This window comes from Podarcis filfolensis (genome assembly GCF_964270895.1).
Source record: "Podarcis filfolensis genome assembly, chromosome: 10".
In the NCBI taxonomy this organism is placed as follows: Eukaryota; Metazoa; Chordata; class Lepidosauria; order Squamata; family Lacertidae; genus Podarcis; species Podarcis filfolensis.
Window position 1 is genome coordinate 66,821,750 of NC_139612.1, and position 19,787 is coordinate 66,841,536.

Genomic DNA, 19,787 nt, shown 5'->3' on the forward strand with positions numbered 1-19,787 from the left:
GGGTGATGTCAGGTGGACAGCTTAACCCTTGAAGCCTGCCTTCCCTACCACACCACCAGGAGTGAGTGCCATGGCCCCTTCTCTTGAAATCGCACCTCCTTTTGGTACGACAGCATGTGGCTTCTTGTTTTTAGCAAACACCTGTGATGAGTTCACTTTCTGTTGACAACAGACCCCGTCTTATGGCTAAGCACGTTCAGCCATGTTCTCCTGGCCAGATACATTAATTGCATGTTCCAGTTAGACAAAGGAGAACAACATAATTAGCCTCTGCCTTTTTTTTTTTTAAAGAAAAACTGTCCTGCTTACTTTGAATAGCAGACTTTGTTATCGAGTGACTCATTTAGAACTCATGAATGAATAGAATGCCAGTTTTACCGTCCTCGTGTGTCTACGAAAGTAAATAAACAGCTCTGAACATTTCCCTTGTTTGTGAAGGGAAACGTTAGAATTAGCCTCCCAACAAGGAAGAACAAAAGCCCATTATAGTCAAAACTGCAAATGCTGACGACAAGTTGATTTCGTTAGAGGGGCTCGGTTTTCAGTGATTTTGAACACAAGCAGAGGTCCCTCTTCCCATCCTCTCCCCTAGATTGATACTCCTACATTAACCAGTAATCCTAATTATAACTCATAATTGTTGTCTGAGCGCATGCACACTTGCATGCACCTCCCCACACATGTATGTATGTCTGTCTCAGCAATGCTCGCTGTGTAAACATTCACAGATTTCTCAGTTTTTGAAACATTGCAACCAAGTACCTCCAGTTTCCCAAGGGTTGCAGAGGGACATCATCTGGTTAGGGCACATAAAGAAGATGCAAAAGCATGTCTGGCACATCAAAATTCCAGACTGGCTCCTTTAGCATCCAGACTTGTTTTCTTTTGTTTCCTTACTGTTTGTTTTATGTGTTGCTGTAACCTGCCCCAGTAGCCCAAGTTTTTAATTTCCATGCGTAAGGCTTTTTGGTTTCACAACACCTTAACAGCTTTATAAATAAAATAAAAAATAAAGCTGCCATTTCACAACTGTGGCTCCTTTTCAAGAGCAACATGATTTGTTTTGGTTCATAGTTGAGACTGGAACCTAGAATATTATCATGCAGCCAGCATTATCTATCAGCTTTCTGTTGTTAAATGTACGATGAGTTCAATGCCTTACAGAGAATCATAATTCTTGTCGGGTGTGGGGAGGCCCTGCAAATTGGCTGTATGAATATTGTGGGCACCTGCCCCAAACCCAGTTATTTAAGCTTTCGTCTAGTGATCGGAGAACAGGGAGGCTCTAGATTTAAGTCAGTGCGCTCAGCACTGCTGAACTACTGCACAGTGCTGAACGTTCATCCCCCTACCTTTTCCCCCTTGGTTGCCAGCAATAAGACTGTGGGTGGGAACATACCTAGTAATTTTAACGGGTAAGCCAGAAAAATAGCTGGCTCGACAGCATCTTAATGAGGGAAGCAGCTGTGACCCAGACTTGTTCAGGAAGTAGGTGCCATTTTTATGTTGCTCCTCTCTCCTTTCTGGCAGTGTCGTTTCATGTATAAAAGCTGGACTTGAGAGCATTTTTGGTTCTCTCCAGCTTTGGCGGAATGCATGATAGCTTCAGTTAAGAGGCCAAGTTTTGCATAGTCATGCCATGCATATTGAGAAGAAGGAAAAAAACAGAGGAGAGTTCTGCACACACAACATAAACTTCTGTACTTTTGTGCCTGGGGGACCCCTTTATTTGCTGTAAAGTTGGCGCCTTAAAATTTCAATAGCTGCCAGTAATCCAATTAAAGAAATCTTAATGGATTAATCAGATGAGGTTTGAATTAATGGTTAAATCTGCATACATTTGAGTCTAGAGTAAAACGTTTTTTAAGAAAAAGCATGCTTTCTATGTTCTTTGATATGCACATGAGCCACTCACATTACCCCTAACATATATATTGTAAAAGAAACCTTAGGAAAGTAGTTTCCAAATCGAGGACCTACTTTTAGCCCATGCATGCAGAGTGGCTGGGGAAACCCAGCCAGATGGGCGGGGTATAAATAATAAATTATTATTATTATTATTGAGGACCCACTTCTTATTTTTTTTTACCATATATTTGTATGGGATTTGTGCTGCTCTTCTGACCTATGACACGTCAGGATGTGACCCAGTAAGTGAGCCCTGATCCACCAGTTGAAGGTAAATGCCTTAGGAGAAGAGGCATTTTACCTTTGGGTAATTATTTAAATTGAAAAACAAAACATTTGAAACCTAATTGGTTGTTCAGTTCATTTTTTTAAAAAAAGTTTTACATCAAAAGATCTAATTGATCACTTAAAGGCTGCAGTCTTAAGGATGCAGTATATTGGACCAGCCTATGACAGGAGGGGCACCCTAATTCAAAACCATGAGCTCTGGTTTTATGACAGTGTCCAGATCCAGGCCCTTGAGCAGCTGAACAGCAGCTGCCAAGAGCTGCTGTCTGGTATACCTTGCTGTAACACCTTTGTGGAAGAGCTCGCACCCCCCAGTGACCCACAAAACTTGTTTAATAGCCCAATAGACTTATCTGACAAGGCAGATGATGGACTATTACAGACCCAAGCCCAGTTTGTAAAATGCTTGCTGTTTCTCTCTGTTTTAATGAGGCAGAGCTTTAAATTCACGCAGCAGTGATGCTTCTGTTTCAGTGTCCTTTGTTAGGGCAGCGGCCCCTACGTCTTGACAGAGACCCTGGCTAGAGTACAGTGGTACCTCGGGTTACATACGCTTCAGGTTACAGACTCTGCTAACCTAGAAATAGCACGTCCGGTTAAGAACTTTGCTTCAGGATGAGAACAGAAATTGTGCTCCGGTGGTGCGGCGGCAGCAGGAGGCCCCATTAGCTAAAGTGGTGCTTCAGGTTAAGAACAGTTTCAGGTTAAGTACAGACCGCCGGAACGAATTAAGTACTTAACCCGAGGTACCACTGTATTCCTGAATAGGACTGTTTAAAAACAGTTCGTTCAAGGCATGCAAGCCTTACCCTTTTGCTGTTGCAAAATAATCCCCATTAAAACTCACAAACGTAGGTGTGTGAACTGGTGGGGTACACAATTGTAGCCTCTCAGTTGAATTAGTTGCACATGCTTTTTTTTGAGAGGAGGGTCGGTAGAGTTGACTAGATCCCTGAAAGACAGAAGATCTTGGCTCACGTCTTCCTTCTCTGCTGCACCAGCTTGCAGCCCGGCCAGCTTAATTGCTGTGAAGTACTTTCTGTTCTGGTACACCGGGCTGCCCGTCACAAACTCCTGCAGGGTGACCCGTTGGAGTTCGTTGATGTGACGTTGCTGTGAACGTGGCCTCTTCTATCATGCTGTCGCCCAAAGTTTTGGCAACTTAGTTCTGCATAAGGCAGCTTCCCGAGAGTGCTCAGCGCCGTTGCTTGTCTACCCTAACGGAAGCGATGGCCAGCCCTGTTTCCACCACCTGCTCCTGACCTGATTTAGCCTCCATGTGCACAATAGTGGTGAGCTCTCCCTGCTCTTCCTTTAGATATGCAGTATTGGAAGGTAACCACTAGACAACGTAAATGGATTCTACACGCTCTAATGGTAGCTGAGACTTATATAAATGAACCAGAATAATAAATATATAATCCCCTTTAATAAATGGATCGACAATATCATAACACTCGCAACTTACGGACAGATTGCTTACAGACGTTGACTTGCTTTGGATAAATATGACAGTATTTAGAATGAGTTTAAACAAAAGGTAAAGGTACCCCTGACTGTTAGGTCCAGTTGTGGACGACTCTGGGGTTGTGGCACTCATCTCACTCTATAGGCCAAGGGAGCCAGTGTTTGTCCGCAGACAGCTTCCGGGTCATGTGGCCAGTGGGTAAAGGTAAAGGGTAAAGGGACCCCTGACCATTAGGTCCAGTCATGGCTGACTCTGGAGTTGTGGCGCTCATCTCGCTTTACTGGCCGAGGGAGCTTCCGGGTCATGGGGCCAGCTTGACCAAGCCGCTTCTGGCAAACCAGAGCAGCGCACGGAAACGCTGTTTACCTTCCCACCGGAGTGGTACCTATTTATCTACTTGCACTTTGATGTGCTTTTGAACTGCTAGGTGGGCAGGAGCTGGGACCGAGCAACGGGAGCTCACCCCGTCGCGGGGATTTGAACCACCAACCTTCCAATCGGCACAAACTTATAAAAGAATGCATGGGTTAGGGTATTTTTTGTATACAATTTTTTTGTTCTCTACACATTTTTGTGCCTTTTAATTTTTATTTTCTTCTTCTTTGTACAGTAGACCCTTTGGATACGGATTTAATCCATTCTGGGGGTCTGTGCGCACCCTGCAAAATCTGTAACCAGAGGCGCCGCTTCTGTGCATGTGCGCGGCGCGATAGAGCGCTTCTGCGCATGCGTGAGTGGCGAAACCCGAAAAAATACTTCCGGGTTTGCCGCTTTCGCGGCAACGTATGTACATAACCCAAGGGGCCACTGTATCACTTTATTTCTTTATAATAGATAACTTTTCAATAAAACATTAATACTAAATAAATACTCAGTATTGGCATGTGCAGGGAGTAGTAGCTTTTTAAAATGTTCTCCCTGTTAAGTATGTTGGTGCAAGAAATGGGCTTGCTTATGGTCTGCATGTGGGGTAATTAAATTGGAGCCCTGGGCCTAGAATAAACCAAGAGAATCTTCAATAAAAATTATAGATAGATAGATACACAAATAGATTGTGCTGTGATTCCAAGGTGACTGGGGGTACTCTTCCTCTGGGAATCTGTTCAGATGCCCACTTGGGGCAGGGATTTCATAGCAGTGGGTGCATTTTGAAATCACTTCCAGGCTGATTCCTAAGCTGTTACTCTTTGCAAATAATGCTCTTTAATTTGCCTGCTGTTACAGAATAGTTTTTATTCCTTAGGGCTACTCTTCTGGCATTTTTTTTTTATGTGATCCTTCTTTGTTTATAAAATTCAATGTGTGCTTTTGCTAAAAGGGAGAAAACGCTTGATTTACAGTAACATTTAATCTGAGATGCTGCGGTGTGTGGGAGGGCCCCCTTTCCTGTCTCTGGCAAGAGATTGATTGTCCTGCAAAGAGGAGGTGTCCATTTAAAAGCAAGAAGGAATGCCCATCCATTGTGCTGTTTTGATATGCCCCAGCCCACATGGCCCATGCGTCATACTCCACTTTGTCACACTCTCTCTAAACAACTTCCTAAAGTCCTCCTGTGAACTCTGAGCTACGTTTCTCGAGGCAAAGTTTAACTCCCACCCAACATGCTGTGTGTAACTGGCTGTGTTTGCTTTTGCCATCCGGCTATTTGCTGGCTGCTTGGCTCTGTAAAACTTGTTTTGATAAAACTACGCATGGGGCAGAGGAAGTGGACAGACTCCCCCCCCCTCTTTTTCCTTCCATAACGCTAAAACTCCCAGGGTCACTGAATGAAATTGGTTAGCAGGAAATCCTTGATGGACAAAAGGAAGCCTTCACATAACACTGGAGTTACAGAATTAGCTTCCACAATATGGTGACGGTCGCCACTACTTTTGATGGTTTTCAGAAAAGGATGAAACTACCTTTTTTCAGGGCAGCCATAGTGCAGCGGCACGGATTGGCTGTAGCTCCCATTTATTCATTCATAAGGTCGCAGGTTCAGTCCCCTGCATCTCCAGCTACGGTTGGGAGAGCCCCTCATCTGAAACCCCGGGGACTTGCTGCCAGTCAGTGTAGGCAGTACTAAGCTAGATGGAACTAATGGTCAGATTCGGGGGAAAAGCCCAATGTGTGAAGGCCGAGAACCGTTAAAAACATCCTTTACTGAAAAGAAGATTTTCCTATCCAGTCTGCATCTCTAGTTCAGCCTTGACCGAATTGTACCGCATCCTATGGCTGCTGTTTTTAACACCCTTGAAAACCCTGGGAGGTCTAGTTCATAGCTGTCAACTTTTCCCTTTTCTTGCGAGGAATCCTATTCGGAATAAGGGAATTTCCCTTAAAAAGAGGGAAACATTTACAGCTACGGTCTAGTCACAGGTCTTTTACTGACCCTTCTAGTTCGGTCTTAAACCAGGGATAAATGCAACATACCAAAAGTTGAGAACAGCTTAAAGCCCCTTTCTTTGCAGCATCCGGACGCATCCCTTGTTTCGGACGCCGGCCTTGGGCCATGCCAGTTTTTTAATGCTTTTCTTGGATCCCAAAAAGCTCAGGGGGATAACCCTGTTTTCCACTGCCGTGCTAATGAGGTAGCGAATTTGAACCAAATGGAAGGCAGATGGGTTTGGATGAGGATTGTTCTCTCCCTCCGACGGGCCACGTGCTGCTTTCTCTTGTTTTGTGGGGGAGCCGAGCATCGTCTAGAACTGCTTAGTCACGGTGCAATGTTTCCCCTGCTCTTAAGAGGAGGAAAAACAGCAGCAACCAGCAGAGCTTGGCTGCTTGCACGCTGTGCTCCTTTGCATAGAAACGGCCGTAAACCAAGATTATCCGCAGACCGAATTTTCGCTCCTTGGGAAGGGCCCCCCTGTGCACAAAATTGCCTTCTTGCAGGTGGCTTTCAAAGTGTTAAGTTGTGTGATTTGGCGGCGTCTGCAAGCCGTGTCTTTTCTGAGCAACGTGCCTCGGATAACCAGGTACTTTCTCCCGGGCGTTTCTCCTCCGGCCCCCACCTCGCACCTCACCCCAAACAATGCCTGTAAGCTGATCCAGAAGGAGGGGGAGAGAAAAACAGAACCAGCACACAGAGATCACGTGCTGGTCACACATGCCTGCTGAAAGCCTGGTTGCCCAGGGAAACAGGAGCAGGGACTTGCCCAACAAACAACGGGAGCGGCCAATTATTTGATTATGCTTTTATGGGAATTAAAGAGAAACCTCCAGTAATCCTCTGCAGGGAAAGCGGAAGTGGAGGTGGGGGCAGCTTTGGTATGCCCCTTTTGTGGTTTTTATGAGAATTATTGCAAGAGGGACCTTTCCTTTTAAATACCTGTTCAGGTTTTTTTGGGGGTGGTGGTGGTGGAGGAATAGTACAGTGAACAGCATGCCAGCGAGGCCAAGATTTCTAAGGCCAATGGCCATGTTCTGATGACCGCGTATGTGAGCCTTGTGGCGGAATGTGTGGCCACTTCCTTCCCCCTTTCTGGCAGGCCTGGATGCGATGTGGAAATCCCTAATCAACTGTAGTTTCCCATTTCACCCAAAACATTCTGCCCTCCGCTTTCCTGTTCACTGAGACATAAGGGTCCTGGAGATTAACCCAACCATGAAATTGTGTTGTTCCAGTCAATTTCCATTCCAGGAGGAGTAGATCTGACGGTGGGGATGGAAGAGATTGTGTTGTTTGGGGGGGTGGAGGGAGGGAAGAAATGACTCTTGATAAAATAGGAAATCTTCATGCAGTCGGTGTCTGGTGCATGGGAAAGGATGTGCAAAAAGTCCATACCTGTGCCTTTGGGATGCATATTGATTTTGGAATAAGAATTGCATTCCTGGATTGTTTCTGAACTTTTTAAAGCTTTGCTGTGAAGTTTAAAGCAATGCCATCCGTCGTTCCAAGCTCCATTTAGCACCCTGTCTCACACTAATTGACTTTGATAAGCATGAATTTAAAAAGAGCAGATGCAGTAAAATTAGTCCTAAAAGAAATTACTTTCGCAAAATTTAACGAAGGCACAGCTGGCTGGGTTGCAAAAGGTTTTGTGGCTCGATCTGGAGGGTTTGTCGATCCTGCACTAGGGCAAGAAATTTGGAGTAGCTTCTTTGGGTCTCTTCAGGTCCTGTGATTTTCCTGCCATCTAGTGGTTCATTTTCTGCAGTTCAAATAGCCGTGTTTAGCAAGACGCCACCAGCAGCTACCGCCGTACACTGACTGTGTCGCTTTGCTCTTCTCTCCCTGCAACCAACAGTCCCAATGACCGGCTTCACCCAAAGAGCTACCATCGACCCAGAACTGAACGAAATCCATGTGTTGTCTGGACTTAGCAAAGACAAGGAGAAAAGGGAAGAGAATGTTCGGAATTCCTTCTGGATTTATGACATTGTACGGAACAGCTGGTGAGTGGCAGAAGATTCCCCTCCGCCCTCCTCCTGCAGTGAAATAATATTTGCCTCTTCATGTTAATTCACAAAGTGTGTGTATTCCTGTAGCCACATGTAAGCGGACGCGATCCCGGGTTTTTTAAACCCAGGCCTGAGAAAGTGGCATTTTGTCCACACTCCTCAAACATCACTGCCATTAGTTACTTCCCTGGAAAGAAACAGCAGATCCTTGCAGATCCTTTGGAGTAGCTTCTTTGGGTCTCTTCAGGTCCTGTGATTTTCCTGCCATCTTGGCAGGGAAGCAGTGTCCCATATCTACCCCATAAGCTGCTCTCAGTCTTGCAGACAAGAGACCCAGTAAAAGTCTGGTTTTGCATATATTTGTAAACGTGCACCAGGAACAGGTTCATTTGCACTTCCTAGTGTTCTTCAGCACTTTCTCTTCATACAAAGTAGAGGTTTTAGAGGAGTGAGAGCCAGTGGTTAAGAGCGGTGGACTCGTAATCTGGTGAACCGGGTTCGCTTCCCCGCTCCTCCACATGCAGCTGCTGGGTGACCTTGGGCCAGTCACACTTCTCTGAAGTCTCTTAACCCCACTCACCTCACAGAGTGTTTGTTGTGGGGGAGGAAGGGAAAGGAGATTGTGAGCCGCTTTGAGACTCCTTCGGGTAGTGATAAAGCGGGATATCAAATCCAAACTCCAAACTCTTCTTCTTCTAGAAAAAAATGCATGGAGGAAGAGCTGATGGTCATGAAAATTCAGCCTTCCAACAGCTACCCTGATGAGACGATCAAAAAGGAGTGAATGCTTTTCAAAATGTGGCCGGGAACAATTACTTTTAGTACAGTGGAACCTTGGTTCTTGAACTTAATCTGTTCCAGGAGTCTGTTTGACTCCCGAAATCATTCGAAAACCAAGGCTTCTGATTGGCTGCAGGAGCTTCTTGCACTCAAGCGGAAGCTGCGTTGAATGTTCGGCTTCTGAAAAACGTTTGAAAACCAGAACACACACTTCTGGGTTTTCAACGTCCGGGAGCCAAAACGGACAAATACTAAGGTGTTCGATAACCAAGATATGACTGTATTCACATAGCATCAGCTGTTAACTTGTAACATGAATGCTAACTAATCTACTGCCGCTGTCAGAAAGAATATCACAAACAGCAGCTGTGATAGGTCAGTCGGTGAAGCGTGAGACTTTTAATCTCAGGGTCATGGGTTCGAGCCCCGGCTTGGGCGAAAAATTACTGTATTGCAGGGGGCTGGACTAGATGACCCACATAGTCCCTTCCATCGCTACAATTCTATGGTTCTGCTTGGGGACTTTCATTGGCCACTGAGAATAGGATGCTGCCTTAGATGGGCCTTTGGTCCTATCCAGCAGGGCTGCTTTCTTAGACCTACTCAGGGGGAGGGATGGGAGTGTCACAGCTTGCCAGCACGCATACACACACGTCACCTGTGCTTTTGGGTAAAGCTTTAGCATCACAGCCTGTGTGTGTAGCGCCAGAGGTGTGTGGGTCCAAGCCACACAGCATTTTCCCTCTGGTTTTGTTGTGAACTGGTTGGGAATTTGGGGCCTCTGTGCCTTTAGTCTCTGAGCATGTAGGTTCCTGTCTGGATGTGAGGCCCATCACACAGTGACCAAGGAGCAGGCAAACCCAAGTTCTCCTAATTCCTCAATTCTTTCCCTTTGTTTGGACGCCTGTATTGGGGGCATTTCTGAACAGAACCCGCTGGTGGCATTTGTTCTGGATGTCTTAATCCAGACTTGTGCTTTTGTGGCTTGGAATGTGCCTCCCAGATAGTTTCTGTTGCAAGACCAGGACTTTGCATATTGTCTGTGTGGATTCTGGCATAGCATCAGGAATGCCGAGCATCTCGGCACTTTTTGAGAAGGGGGAAAATGTTCTGGTGCTCATGGGTTGCTGAGAAAAACTTGAAGGGGACGGCGCTGGCGAAAGGAGTTACGAATGCCGGGCAGTTAAGGGCCAATTTTCCTGTAGGGAATGTTTAACGGGGACATTTTTGCCGTGGTGTCTGGTTCACCAGCGGCCTCTGAAAGGGGAGCGTAGGTGCTGTTGGGTATTTGGAATTGCTCCATGTATATATTATACATGTTAACAAAGATTAAATAATAATAAACCAGTTTCCTTACATGATTAATAGTCAGTGCTAAAACCATGGTAGGCCTTGCTTGGAAGTGATGCAGAGGCCATCTATGCTCTGATAATCTCCAATATAGAACACTGTAAGGCACTGAATGTGGAGCTGCTTTTGAAGGCGACCTGGAAAACAAGAACCTCTCTTCTTTTTAGAGCCCTGAATGGGCTGGGAACTGGGTATCTTAAAGGATGATCAGAGGAAGAACAGTCATCATAGTGCAGACAGACCCTTCTCTGAATAAGATGGACAGTGACTGGGAGAGAAGGGGGTGGCTTTTCAGATGTGACCCCTTCCATGTGGAATTCTGTATGCAGAAAGGCTCATTTGGGACTGAAGTTTATGTGTTCAAGGTGCCTGTTGACTCACACAGGTTTTCCAGCAGGTCTAAGCTGGATTTACTGAGATGAGTTTTTATGCAGCGCTACTGTTTTTTCCTTGCTTGCATTTTACGGTTCTGCTGCGTGCAGCATTCTTACCACTGTTAAAGAGCTGCCCTTTTGTTAAACCGGCGAGTGGCATTAAAATGTGTTGAAGCATATGGGCAAGCCTACAACGTGGGAGGGGCGGGAAGGGCAGGAATTGTTCCCAGTAGTGATGAGTAGGGATACCTGGAAGCGCAGGAGGAGTCAGCAAGGGGAAGCTTAAGGTGTTACCTTGACAGATAAAGGCCATTCAAAGTGCAGGGGGTTGTGTGTGTGTGTGAGAAAAGTGAAGATGGGCATGCAGGGAGTCAGTAGAGTTGTGCTATATAGATTAGCATCCTCTGACACTTCCTAGCCATTTAACGTTCTCTTCCAGGGCTGGTCAACCTGAGGATCTCCAGCTCTTGCTGGGCTTCCATTATCCCTAGCCAGCATGGCCAACAATCAGGACTGCGGGAGTTGGAGTCCAGCAGCATCTAGTCAGCCACAGGTTCTCCAGCCCTGATCCATGCTCACCTACTCTAGCATTTCGTTTCCAACACTGGCCAACTATTATTCTTCAGACGAGGCCCATGAGCAGTGTGCGAAGTTTGCAGCCCTCCCTGTTGCTTGCAACTAACAAATGATATTTCGGAGGTACAGTTGTACCTTGGAATTCGAACTGAATCCATTCCGGAAGTCCGTTCGACTTCCAAAACGTTCGAAAACCAAAGCGTTCCTGCAACCAATTGGAAGCCCTGTTGGACGCTCTGCTTCCAAAAGAACATTCGAAAACCAGAACACTCATTTCCGGGTTTTGATTGTTCAGGAGCCAAAACATTCAAGAACTAGGCTGTTCGAAAACCAAGGTACGACTGTATTCTGCAATTCTGCTTCTGAAGTTCCATTTAGTTATCATGCCTAATAAGCATGGATAGGCACCACTTCTCTTCCTCTTGCCTGAGAACCATCCTGGCATCGTTCTTTGGTATTCTGGCTCTTGTTCATTGCGGTTCACAATAGCTCCTTTCATTTCTCAGAGCAGCTTCTTTTTTAAAAAACGAGTGCTTATAAAGGCTGCAAGTTTATTAGAGAGGGGTAGATGACAGCACCCAGGTAGTCTTTATTTGGCAAATAGGTAGTTTGAATCCTGATGGCGGCGGTGGTGCAAGCCGCTGCTAAACAGGTGCCAGCTAGCCATGAGTTGATGCCTGGCAACTCTGAATCGCTTCATCTCATATTGTATTGCAGGTCTTGTGTCTACAAGAACGACCAGGCCGCCAAAGAGAATCCAAGCAAAAGCCTTCAAGAGGAAGAGCCCTGCCCGCGTTTTGCACACCAGCTTGTGTATGATGAATTGCACAAGGTAAGCCCATCTGGACACAGGGTGGGAATCGGGGCCAACCATGCTCTAAGTATATAGGGGCATTTGCAAGGGTGCACATCCCAGTGCCAACGGAATGTGCAAAAGACCAGAGAAACGCCCAACACTTCTAAGAAGAGTCAGTTGCTTTACTGGCAATAATTCAGTTCTAGGAACATACATAAAGCATACAGTTGTAGATACAGCCTAGAGCCTCATTCCAGCATACATACTGCGCTTTGGCCCAGAGCGAACTTGCCTTAAATGCAATAGCCTTTATAATGTAGATTGTGCCGAGTCATTCTCACATGATTGCTGACTCATTCTCACATGTTTAACTAGCTACAGGTGCAGGCAAACACACCCAAATTAAACAGCACACCTAAAGTAACCCTTCCTTGCCCCTTTTCTCTGCATGCATAAACATACATTTGCAAAGCAAGCATCGAGTGCAGGATAAGGTGGCATCATGGCACCAAGAGGAGCAAAACTGGGCTCCATTTTGATGCATCGGAGCATGCCCTTCTTTCTCTGTGCTGCTGGTGGCCTGGAGCTCCGGGGGGTGGTGAGGTGGGCATCAGGCCAGTGCATACGTGTGGATGAGCTGTGCCATGGACCAAAAGTGTCCCCCTCACTCTTCTTATAAAGTAAGTCCTGCCTATTGATGCCTGGCTTGTCTCTGGGAAGCCAGGCCAAATATAATGGCCACCAGGGGGCTGAGGATTGAGTTCAAGCCCTATGTGGGCCTTTTGATACATGTGTTCCCCCTAGAGGACAGGTGAGCACGTCACGTGACTGGGGCCCCAGAATCCAGCAGCTGGTTTCATATCCGATTCATTGGCATAATGATTTTCAGCGTATGTATTGGGTCTACAGGGACGCGGGTGGCGCTGTTGGTCAAACCACAGAGCCTAGGACTTGCCGATCAGAAGGTCGGCGGTTCGAATCCCCGCAACGGGGTAAGCTCCCGTTGCTCAGTCCCAGCTCCTGCCAACCTAGCAGTTCAAAAGCACGTCAAAGTGCAAGTAGATAAATAGGTACCGCTTCGGCGGGAAGGTAAACGGCGTTTCCGTGCGCTGCTCTGGTTCGCCAGAAGCGGCTTAGTCATGCTGGCCACATGACCCGGAAGCTGTACGCCGGCTCCCTTGGCCAATAAAGCGAGATGAGCGCTGCAACCCCATAGTCGGTCACGACTGGACCTAATGGTCAGGGGTCCCTTTACCTTTACTGGGTCTACAGTCATCTCTCTTTTCATTGAACTCATTGCAGTTTATCTCTTTCTTACTGCCGAGCTTGCTGTATAGTTTCTCATTTGACCAGTGGTGGTTTGCCAGAAATAGTTGAACAGAGGGTTTGTGTCTGCGCGTGCTTCCTATACGCTGCATTGTCCTTTATACCGCTTTACCACAAAGTAGGTGATTCAGAGCAGTTGCGGTTTTACTTCTCTGCACCTTGAGGGGAACGCAAGAGGCATGCGGGATAAACCCAACAACCTGGGCACGCATCACCCCACCCCTCGTCCCCCAAGCAGCTGCTCAGGTGGAGCTCCTTTGGGGGGGGGAGCACATCAAAGGTTGGGCTGGCTCACCCAGCCGTCTTGATTGAACCACGCTGGCGTTTATGACTCGACATCTCAATTCTTGTCTTTCAAGGTCCATTATTTGTTTGGAGGGAATCCAGGCAAATCCTGTTCTCCAAAGATGCGGCTGGATGATTTCTGGTCCCTGAAGCTTTGCCGGCCTTCGAAAGAATACCTTCTACGCCACTGCAAATACCTAATTAGGAAGCACAGGTACAGGCTTGCAAGAGACTGCAGAAGCGAGTCCCTTGGCATTAAGAAGCAAGAGTGTGTGGGAGTATGCCAGAAACCCTATGCGATTATTTTTTAAAAAATGCTCAGCCTTGTTGCTTTAATAGGGCTCAAGGTTCCTTCCTATTGTCATCAAAATGTGTGTATTTTTTAGAAAAGGTTCCCATAATCATAAAATCATACAATTGTAGAGTTGAAAGCAACGGTCTCTAAGCACATGGTTGGCAGGTATAGAACTGGCTCTGTGGAACTCAGCGCTCCCTGTGTCTTAGCTCCCCTTTGCAGCAAAGGTGCACCATTTCTCCACGACCCCAAGGGAGGCTGTCCCCTATAAGTAAATGGTTACCAGCCATGATAGGTGAATGACTGCTGTCCTGCTGCCCAGCCATTGTGGTCCTTTCCAGAAGGAAAACTCAAGCACTGCCGTTTTGTTTTATTGTTGCTTCAGTGGGCTAGGGATGCACAACACAGCCATGCAGTTCATTTTCCTCCCGGCCATCAAGAATGATAGTGCAGCTAGGGGCTACCTGGGAGTAAAATATTTGCATTTGTGGTGTGCATGAGCTTCAAGGTATGGGTTGTTTACGTCTGCAGCTGGAAGCGAGAGTAGCAGTTGGAAAATGAATCTCAAGAAGCAGACTACTCAGGATGCACTGCTTTCCCAACTTACACGAGGGACGACAACAGTGGAACATGGCTGCAGTTGATGAGACACGCCTGAGCACTGAAATTTCACCAGACTGCTCAGATACACCTGCTGTCTAACTGCCAAGGGGGAAGAATCAGCCACAGAACATTGAGAAATGAATGTTGCTGCCACGGAAAGAGTGACACTGGCTCACCTGGATGGTGACCCCCCCCTTAAGGATTAGGCGAAGGGGAACAGGGCTACTTCTTTGACTCTGCTGGCAGGCTTCTCTCTTAAATAATAATAATAATAATAATAATAATAATAATAATAATAATAATAATAATAATGTTTTATTTATACTCCGTCGTCCCCAGCCAAGACGGGGCTCAGGGCGGCTAACACCAGGTATGAAACAATTGATTAAAATACAACTTAAAAAACAAGATTAAAATATAACATTAAAATGCAGCCTCATTTCAATGGAAACTCAAATCAAAAACTTCTTGACGTCAAATCTTCACCAAGGCCAACTATCCAGACTGGTTCTACGTGGGCCAGAAAAAAAGCCAAGGAAGTCCCCAAGTAGGAGAAAGGAAAAAAGGAAAGAGGGGAAGAGGATCAAGTTGATTCCAAGCCAAAGGCTGGGCGGAACAACTCTGTCTTACAGGCCCTGCGGAAAGAAATCAGATCCTGCAGGGCCCTGGTCTCATGAGGCAGAGCGTTCCACCAGGCCGGAGCCAGTCTTGAAAAGGCCCTGGCTCTGGTTGAGGCTAATCTGACTTCCTTAGGGCCCGGGACCTCTAGGGTGTTGCTATTTATGGACTTTAAGGTCCTCTGTGGGGCATATCGGGAGACAGCTTCCATCCCAGCCAGCCCTTAGAATAACTTTCTGTAATGGTTCTAGGGGTTGCTCGTGCGTAAATTGGCGCCACACCTGGCTGGGTTACCTGGGTGAACTCTTTCTGTCCGGACAGCCACTCACCCGTGGCTGTCTCAATCGCTGGCAGAATCCGTCAGTGGGCGTTTCTTGAACTTCTTCCAGCAAAGAAGCTCTTTGACGCCTAGTCTCTGCCTACTCTCCCTGCGCGGAAGTCTTCTGCGCAAGGAGGGTGTGGGCAGCGGAGGACCCGTGCTCTCCCCGCTGGTCTCTGGCGAGGAGTCATGGAGCCACCTTGCCGATTCCCCCATCTGCCCCCCTTCTCCACTGGTGCTACGCTGATTTCCTTCCCCAGCAGATGGGCTGCTTCTCTCCCTCCCGGGACGCTCTCCGGAATCCCTCTGGAGCCCTCCCTCTCCCTCTGGCTCCGATGGCAGTTCCCTGACACTTTCTAACTGGTGCCTGTCTTTGCTTGGTCCCCCCCATCCACCCCCCCTTTCCCCCCTCTGTGTCTTTTAGATTATAAGCCTGAGGGGCTGGGACTGACTTGGACTTTAAATGATCTGTATAGCGCTCTGGGAGCTTTTTTTGGCTGAAGAGCAGGATAAAAATGCTAAAAACAGATAAGATCACAGCTGCAATGCGTATGTGCAGTGAAGCGCTGGAGGCATGGCAGCTGAATGCCTTTCTGGTCCAGCATCCATTTCTCATAGTGGCCAACCAGATACCTGTGGGAAGTCTGGAAGCAGGACCTGAGTGCAATAGCACTCTTCCCTCCTTGGGATTCCCATCCTCTGGTATTATTCGGAGGCCTACTGCCTCCGAGAGCAGAGGGAGAACATGGCTATCCTGCCTAGTAACTGTTTGCTTATAGGGTGGAAATCCAGCGTAGTTCAGTGAAACGATCTCCTCTCTAATCCACCTGCCCTCTTCTTGGCTAGTAGGGAGAGGGATCCTTTCTTTCTCATAAATCCTTTCTCTTTCTCTACGTTGTGCCCCATCATTCGAAAAGCTAAACTTTCCCATGATCTATACTCACACATGTCACATGTTGCAAGCCTGAATTCAGATGTGGGGAGCCTATAGCTGCCATTGTAAAATTAAGCCCAGCAGGACGTGGTCGTTTGAGGCTGCTGCTCTTTTCTGGGGAGGAAGGGAAGAATCTTGTAGTGTGTCAACAACAAGGGGATATGGCCCATTTTAGTACTTTCTGCTTTCAAGGAGAAGTTAACATTAGAGCCACTTGGATTTCGGAATCGGGAATTACTACAAGTTGTTGACATGTATAGCCTCTCCTCTGAGCTTGTTAGATTTCGAGGTGGCCCCTCGCCACGTGGAAACTCATATTTTTAAGCAGCATTTCTGGAACTTGGGTCGCCAGCTCTTGTTGGACTACAGCTCCCATCACCCCTGAGCACTGGTCCTGTTAGCGAGGGATGATGGGGGTTTGTAGTCCAGCAACAGCTGAGGACCTAGTTTTAAAGCATGATTTTTGATTGCACTGCTGCCTGCCTGTCTAAATGTGAGCCTGTGTGGTGTAGTGGTTAAGAGCAGTGGACTCGTAATCTGGTGAACCGGGTTTGCTTCCCCGCTCCTCCACATGCAGCTGCTGGGTGACCTTGGGCCAGTCACACTTCTCTGAAGTCTCTCAGCCCCACTCACCTCACAGAGTGTTTGTTGTGGGGGAGGAAGGGAAAGGAGAATGTTAGCCGCTTTGAGACTCCTTAAAGGGAGTGAAAGGCGGGATATCAAATCCAAACTCTTCTTCTTCTTCCCTTGGTATTCCATACTACCCATTCAGACTCTGCCATAAGTTGAAGGACGCTATCGCCCAATTCCTTGCAAAAAAGTGCTTGTCCGTGTAGAGGCAAAGTGCCTGAAGTTTTCCCCCACTACTTACTGGTTTGCCCAGTTTGCAAAGACTTTAGAGCAGCCTTGTTCAAAGATCTACATCTCCCAGTTGAGAGAGCAATTCACTTTTAAAATTATTATTATTAGAGGGCAGTTCCCCCCATCACCTCTGAAAAAATGGCCTGTTTTGCCTTTGGAGAGGCATGTTGAGGATCAAGGTTTGTGGGGATGAGAAGTTAAATTCCTCAGTGGAGCAAACTCGTATGTGATAAAATGCCTGGTTTTTGTAGTTATTCGAACCCTATAATGTATTTTATTCTGCTTTATGTGTTTTGTTCTTTGCTGTGGCTTCGGTTACACAAATGAATACCATAATCTTCGTACAACAACAAGGCAAACCTGAAGCTACCCAGTAAAATAATGAATCGAGGTCGGCATTCTATCTTCCTCTCGCTGCCCCACAGCGAATCCCTGTTGTGGCCTTGTTGTTGTCTTGCCTCTAAGGGAAACATTGCTGTTGCAAAGCATCCTGATTAAAACTTGTTCAGTATCTTGATCGCAGGATCAGGAGCCTGCGTCCCTCCCAGATGTCTCTGGACTCCGTCTCCCATCATCCTTGAACTTTAGCCATGTTGGAGTTGAGTCCAGTAACATCCAGAGGACTGCAGGTTCCCCATCCCTGACCAAGGCCAACCTTGCATGCTGGGTTGCCAAGATTAAAATGGGTGGGGGATGCTTGTCTTCCTGGGCTCCTTGCAGGGTGGGCAGGATATAAATTTTGTTCAGTAATTTATTATTTACCAAGTAATAATCACGGAGAGCTTGTCTCACGCATTTTGGGGTTTCTGTGTCTTTCTGAAGACAGCATTTCTCAATGAGTGGTTTCCTGTGACATCATAGAATCATAAGAGTTGGAAGGGACCCCGAGGGTCATCTAGTCCAACCCCCTGCAATGCAGCAATCTCAGCTAAAGCAGCCCTGACAGGTGACCATCCAACCTCTGCTTAAAAACCTCCAAGGAAGGAGAGTCTACAACCCCCGGAGGGAGACTTATTTCACTCTTGAACAGCTTTTACTGTCAGAAAGTTTTGCCGCATGTTTAGTCGGAATCTCCTTTCTTTTGTCACTTGAAGCCATGGGTTCGAATCCTAACCTTCCAGAACAGGAGAAAACAAGCTTGCTCCATCTTCCACGTGACAGCCCTTAAGACAGGTGCAAGTAAACTTGCCCCTCCAGATGTTTTGGGACTACAATTCCCATCATCCCTAACCCACTGGTCCTGTTATCTAGGGATCATGGGTGTTGTAGTCCAAAAACATCTGGAGGGCAGAGTTTGCCTATGCCTGCCTTAAGATATTTGAAGATGGCTACTGTATCTTGTGAGGAACGCGGGTGGCACTGTGGGTTAAACCACAGAGCCTAGGACTTGCCAATCAGAAGGTTGGCGGTTCGAATCTCCACAACGGGGTGAGCTCCCGTTGCTCGGTCCCAGCTCCTGCCAACCTAGCAGTTCAAAAGCACGTCAAAGTGCAAGTAGATAAATAGGTACCACTCTGGCGGGAAGGTAAATGGCATTTCTGTGTGCTGCTCTGGTTCGTCAGAAGCGGCTTAGTCATGCTGGCCACATGACCCGGAAGCTGTACGCCGGCTCCCTCGGCCAATAAAGCGAGATGAGCGCCACAACCCCAGAGTCGGTCATGACTGGACCTAATGGTCAGGGGTCCCTTTACCTTTACTATTGTATCTTGTGCAGAGTTGTAACGGATTCTAAGGATCATCTAGTCCAACCCCCTGCAATGCACAAATATGCAGCTGCCCTATATGGGGATCGAACCTGCAACCCGGGTATTATCTAACCAATTGAGCTGACTTAAGGATGAGGCTTGGCGTTGTCTTACCATTCCTGTAGCTAAATTTACACAAGGACAGATGGCCCATAAAATAATTCCATTTTAGAGGCTGACACTGACATCTCTGGCTATATTTCCTTCCCCTCAAAAGAAGAACCCTTTCCGGGTGCAATGATGAAAGCTTTGTTTGCAACCTCAGTAGTTTGAAAGCACTATGGAGTGGGCGGTGGAGGGGGGGGACACCTTGTTTTGAACTGGATTGCCCCTACTGTTTCATATTGCTTCAGTCAAGCCAAAATCCAAGTAAATCCCCCCTGATCTAGCCTTCTCCCAAACACCTTTAAACTTGAGCCCCTGTTTCGCACGGAGGCCTGAGCCTGAGCTCAGGCTTTCATCAGGCAGCCTTGCAGAAATGACCCCGGGTAGCTTTGCATCACTTAAGTAGGTGATAGGCTATTTCTTTTTAGCAGCCGAGCTTTTCGAAAGAAAGATCTCTTAAGCCGCCTCCAGCAATCTGTAAACTATAAACCCTTTGCCTCGCATGTCTCTCCCCAGGTTTGAAGAGAAGGCCCAGACAGACCCGCTAAGTGCCCTGAAATACCTGCAGAACGACTTGTTCGTCACCGTAGACCACTCTGACCCAGAGGAGACAAAAGAGGTAAGGGGTGGGGAGATTGGCTAGCTTTTTTCGATAACAATAATCTTTATTGTCATTGTCCCATACAGAACAACGAAATTGGAAAAGGGGAAAAAATCTACATAAGACATTCAAAACCAACAAGCCTGCTATCCCTGCTATCCCAACCTGGTTA

At 47.0% G+C, this 19,787-nt stretch overlaps 1 protein-coding gene across 1 annotated transcript in view; it reads left to right on the forward strand.

The window, feature by feature from the left end:
- The window catches only part of MKLN1 (muskelin 1), a 95,914-nt gene that overhangs the window by 60,154 nt on the left and 15,973 nt on the right, over positions 1-19,787 (forward strand). The window contains exons 13-16 of the mRNA XM_083572735.1: positions 7,894-8,041; positions 11,845-11,959; positions 13,609-13,748; positions 19,531-19,633. Coding sequence (XP_083428861.1) covers positions 7,894-8,041; positions 11,845-11,959; positions 13,609-13,748; positions 19,531-19,633 — 506 coding nt within the window. The remainder of the gene's footprint in view (positions 1-7,893; positions 8,042-11,844; positions 11,960-13,608; positions 13,749-19,530; positions 19,634-19,787) is intronic.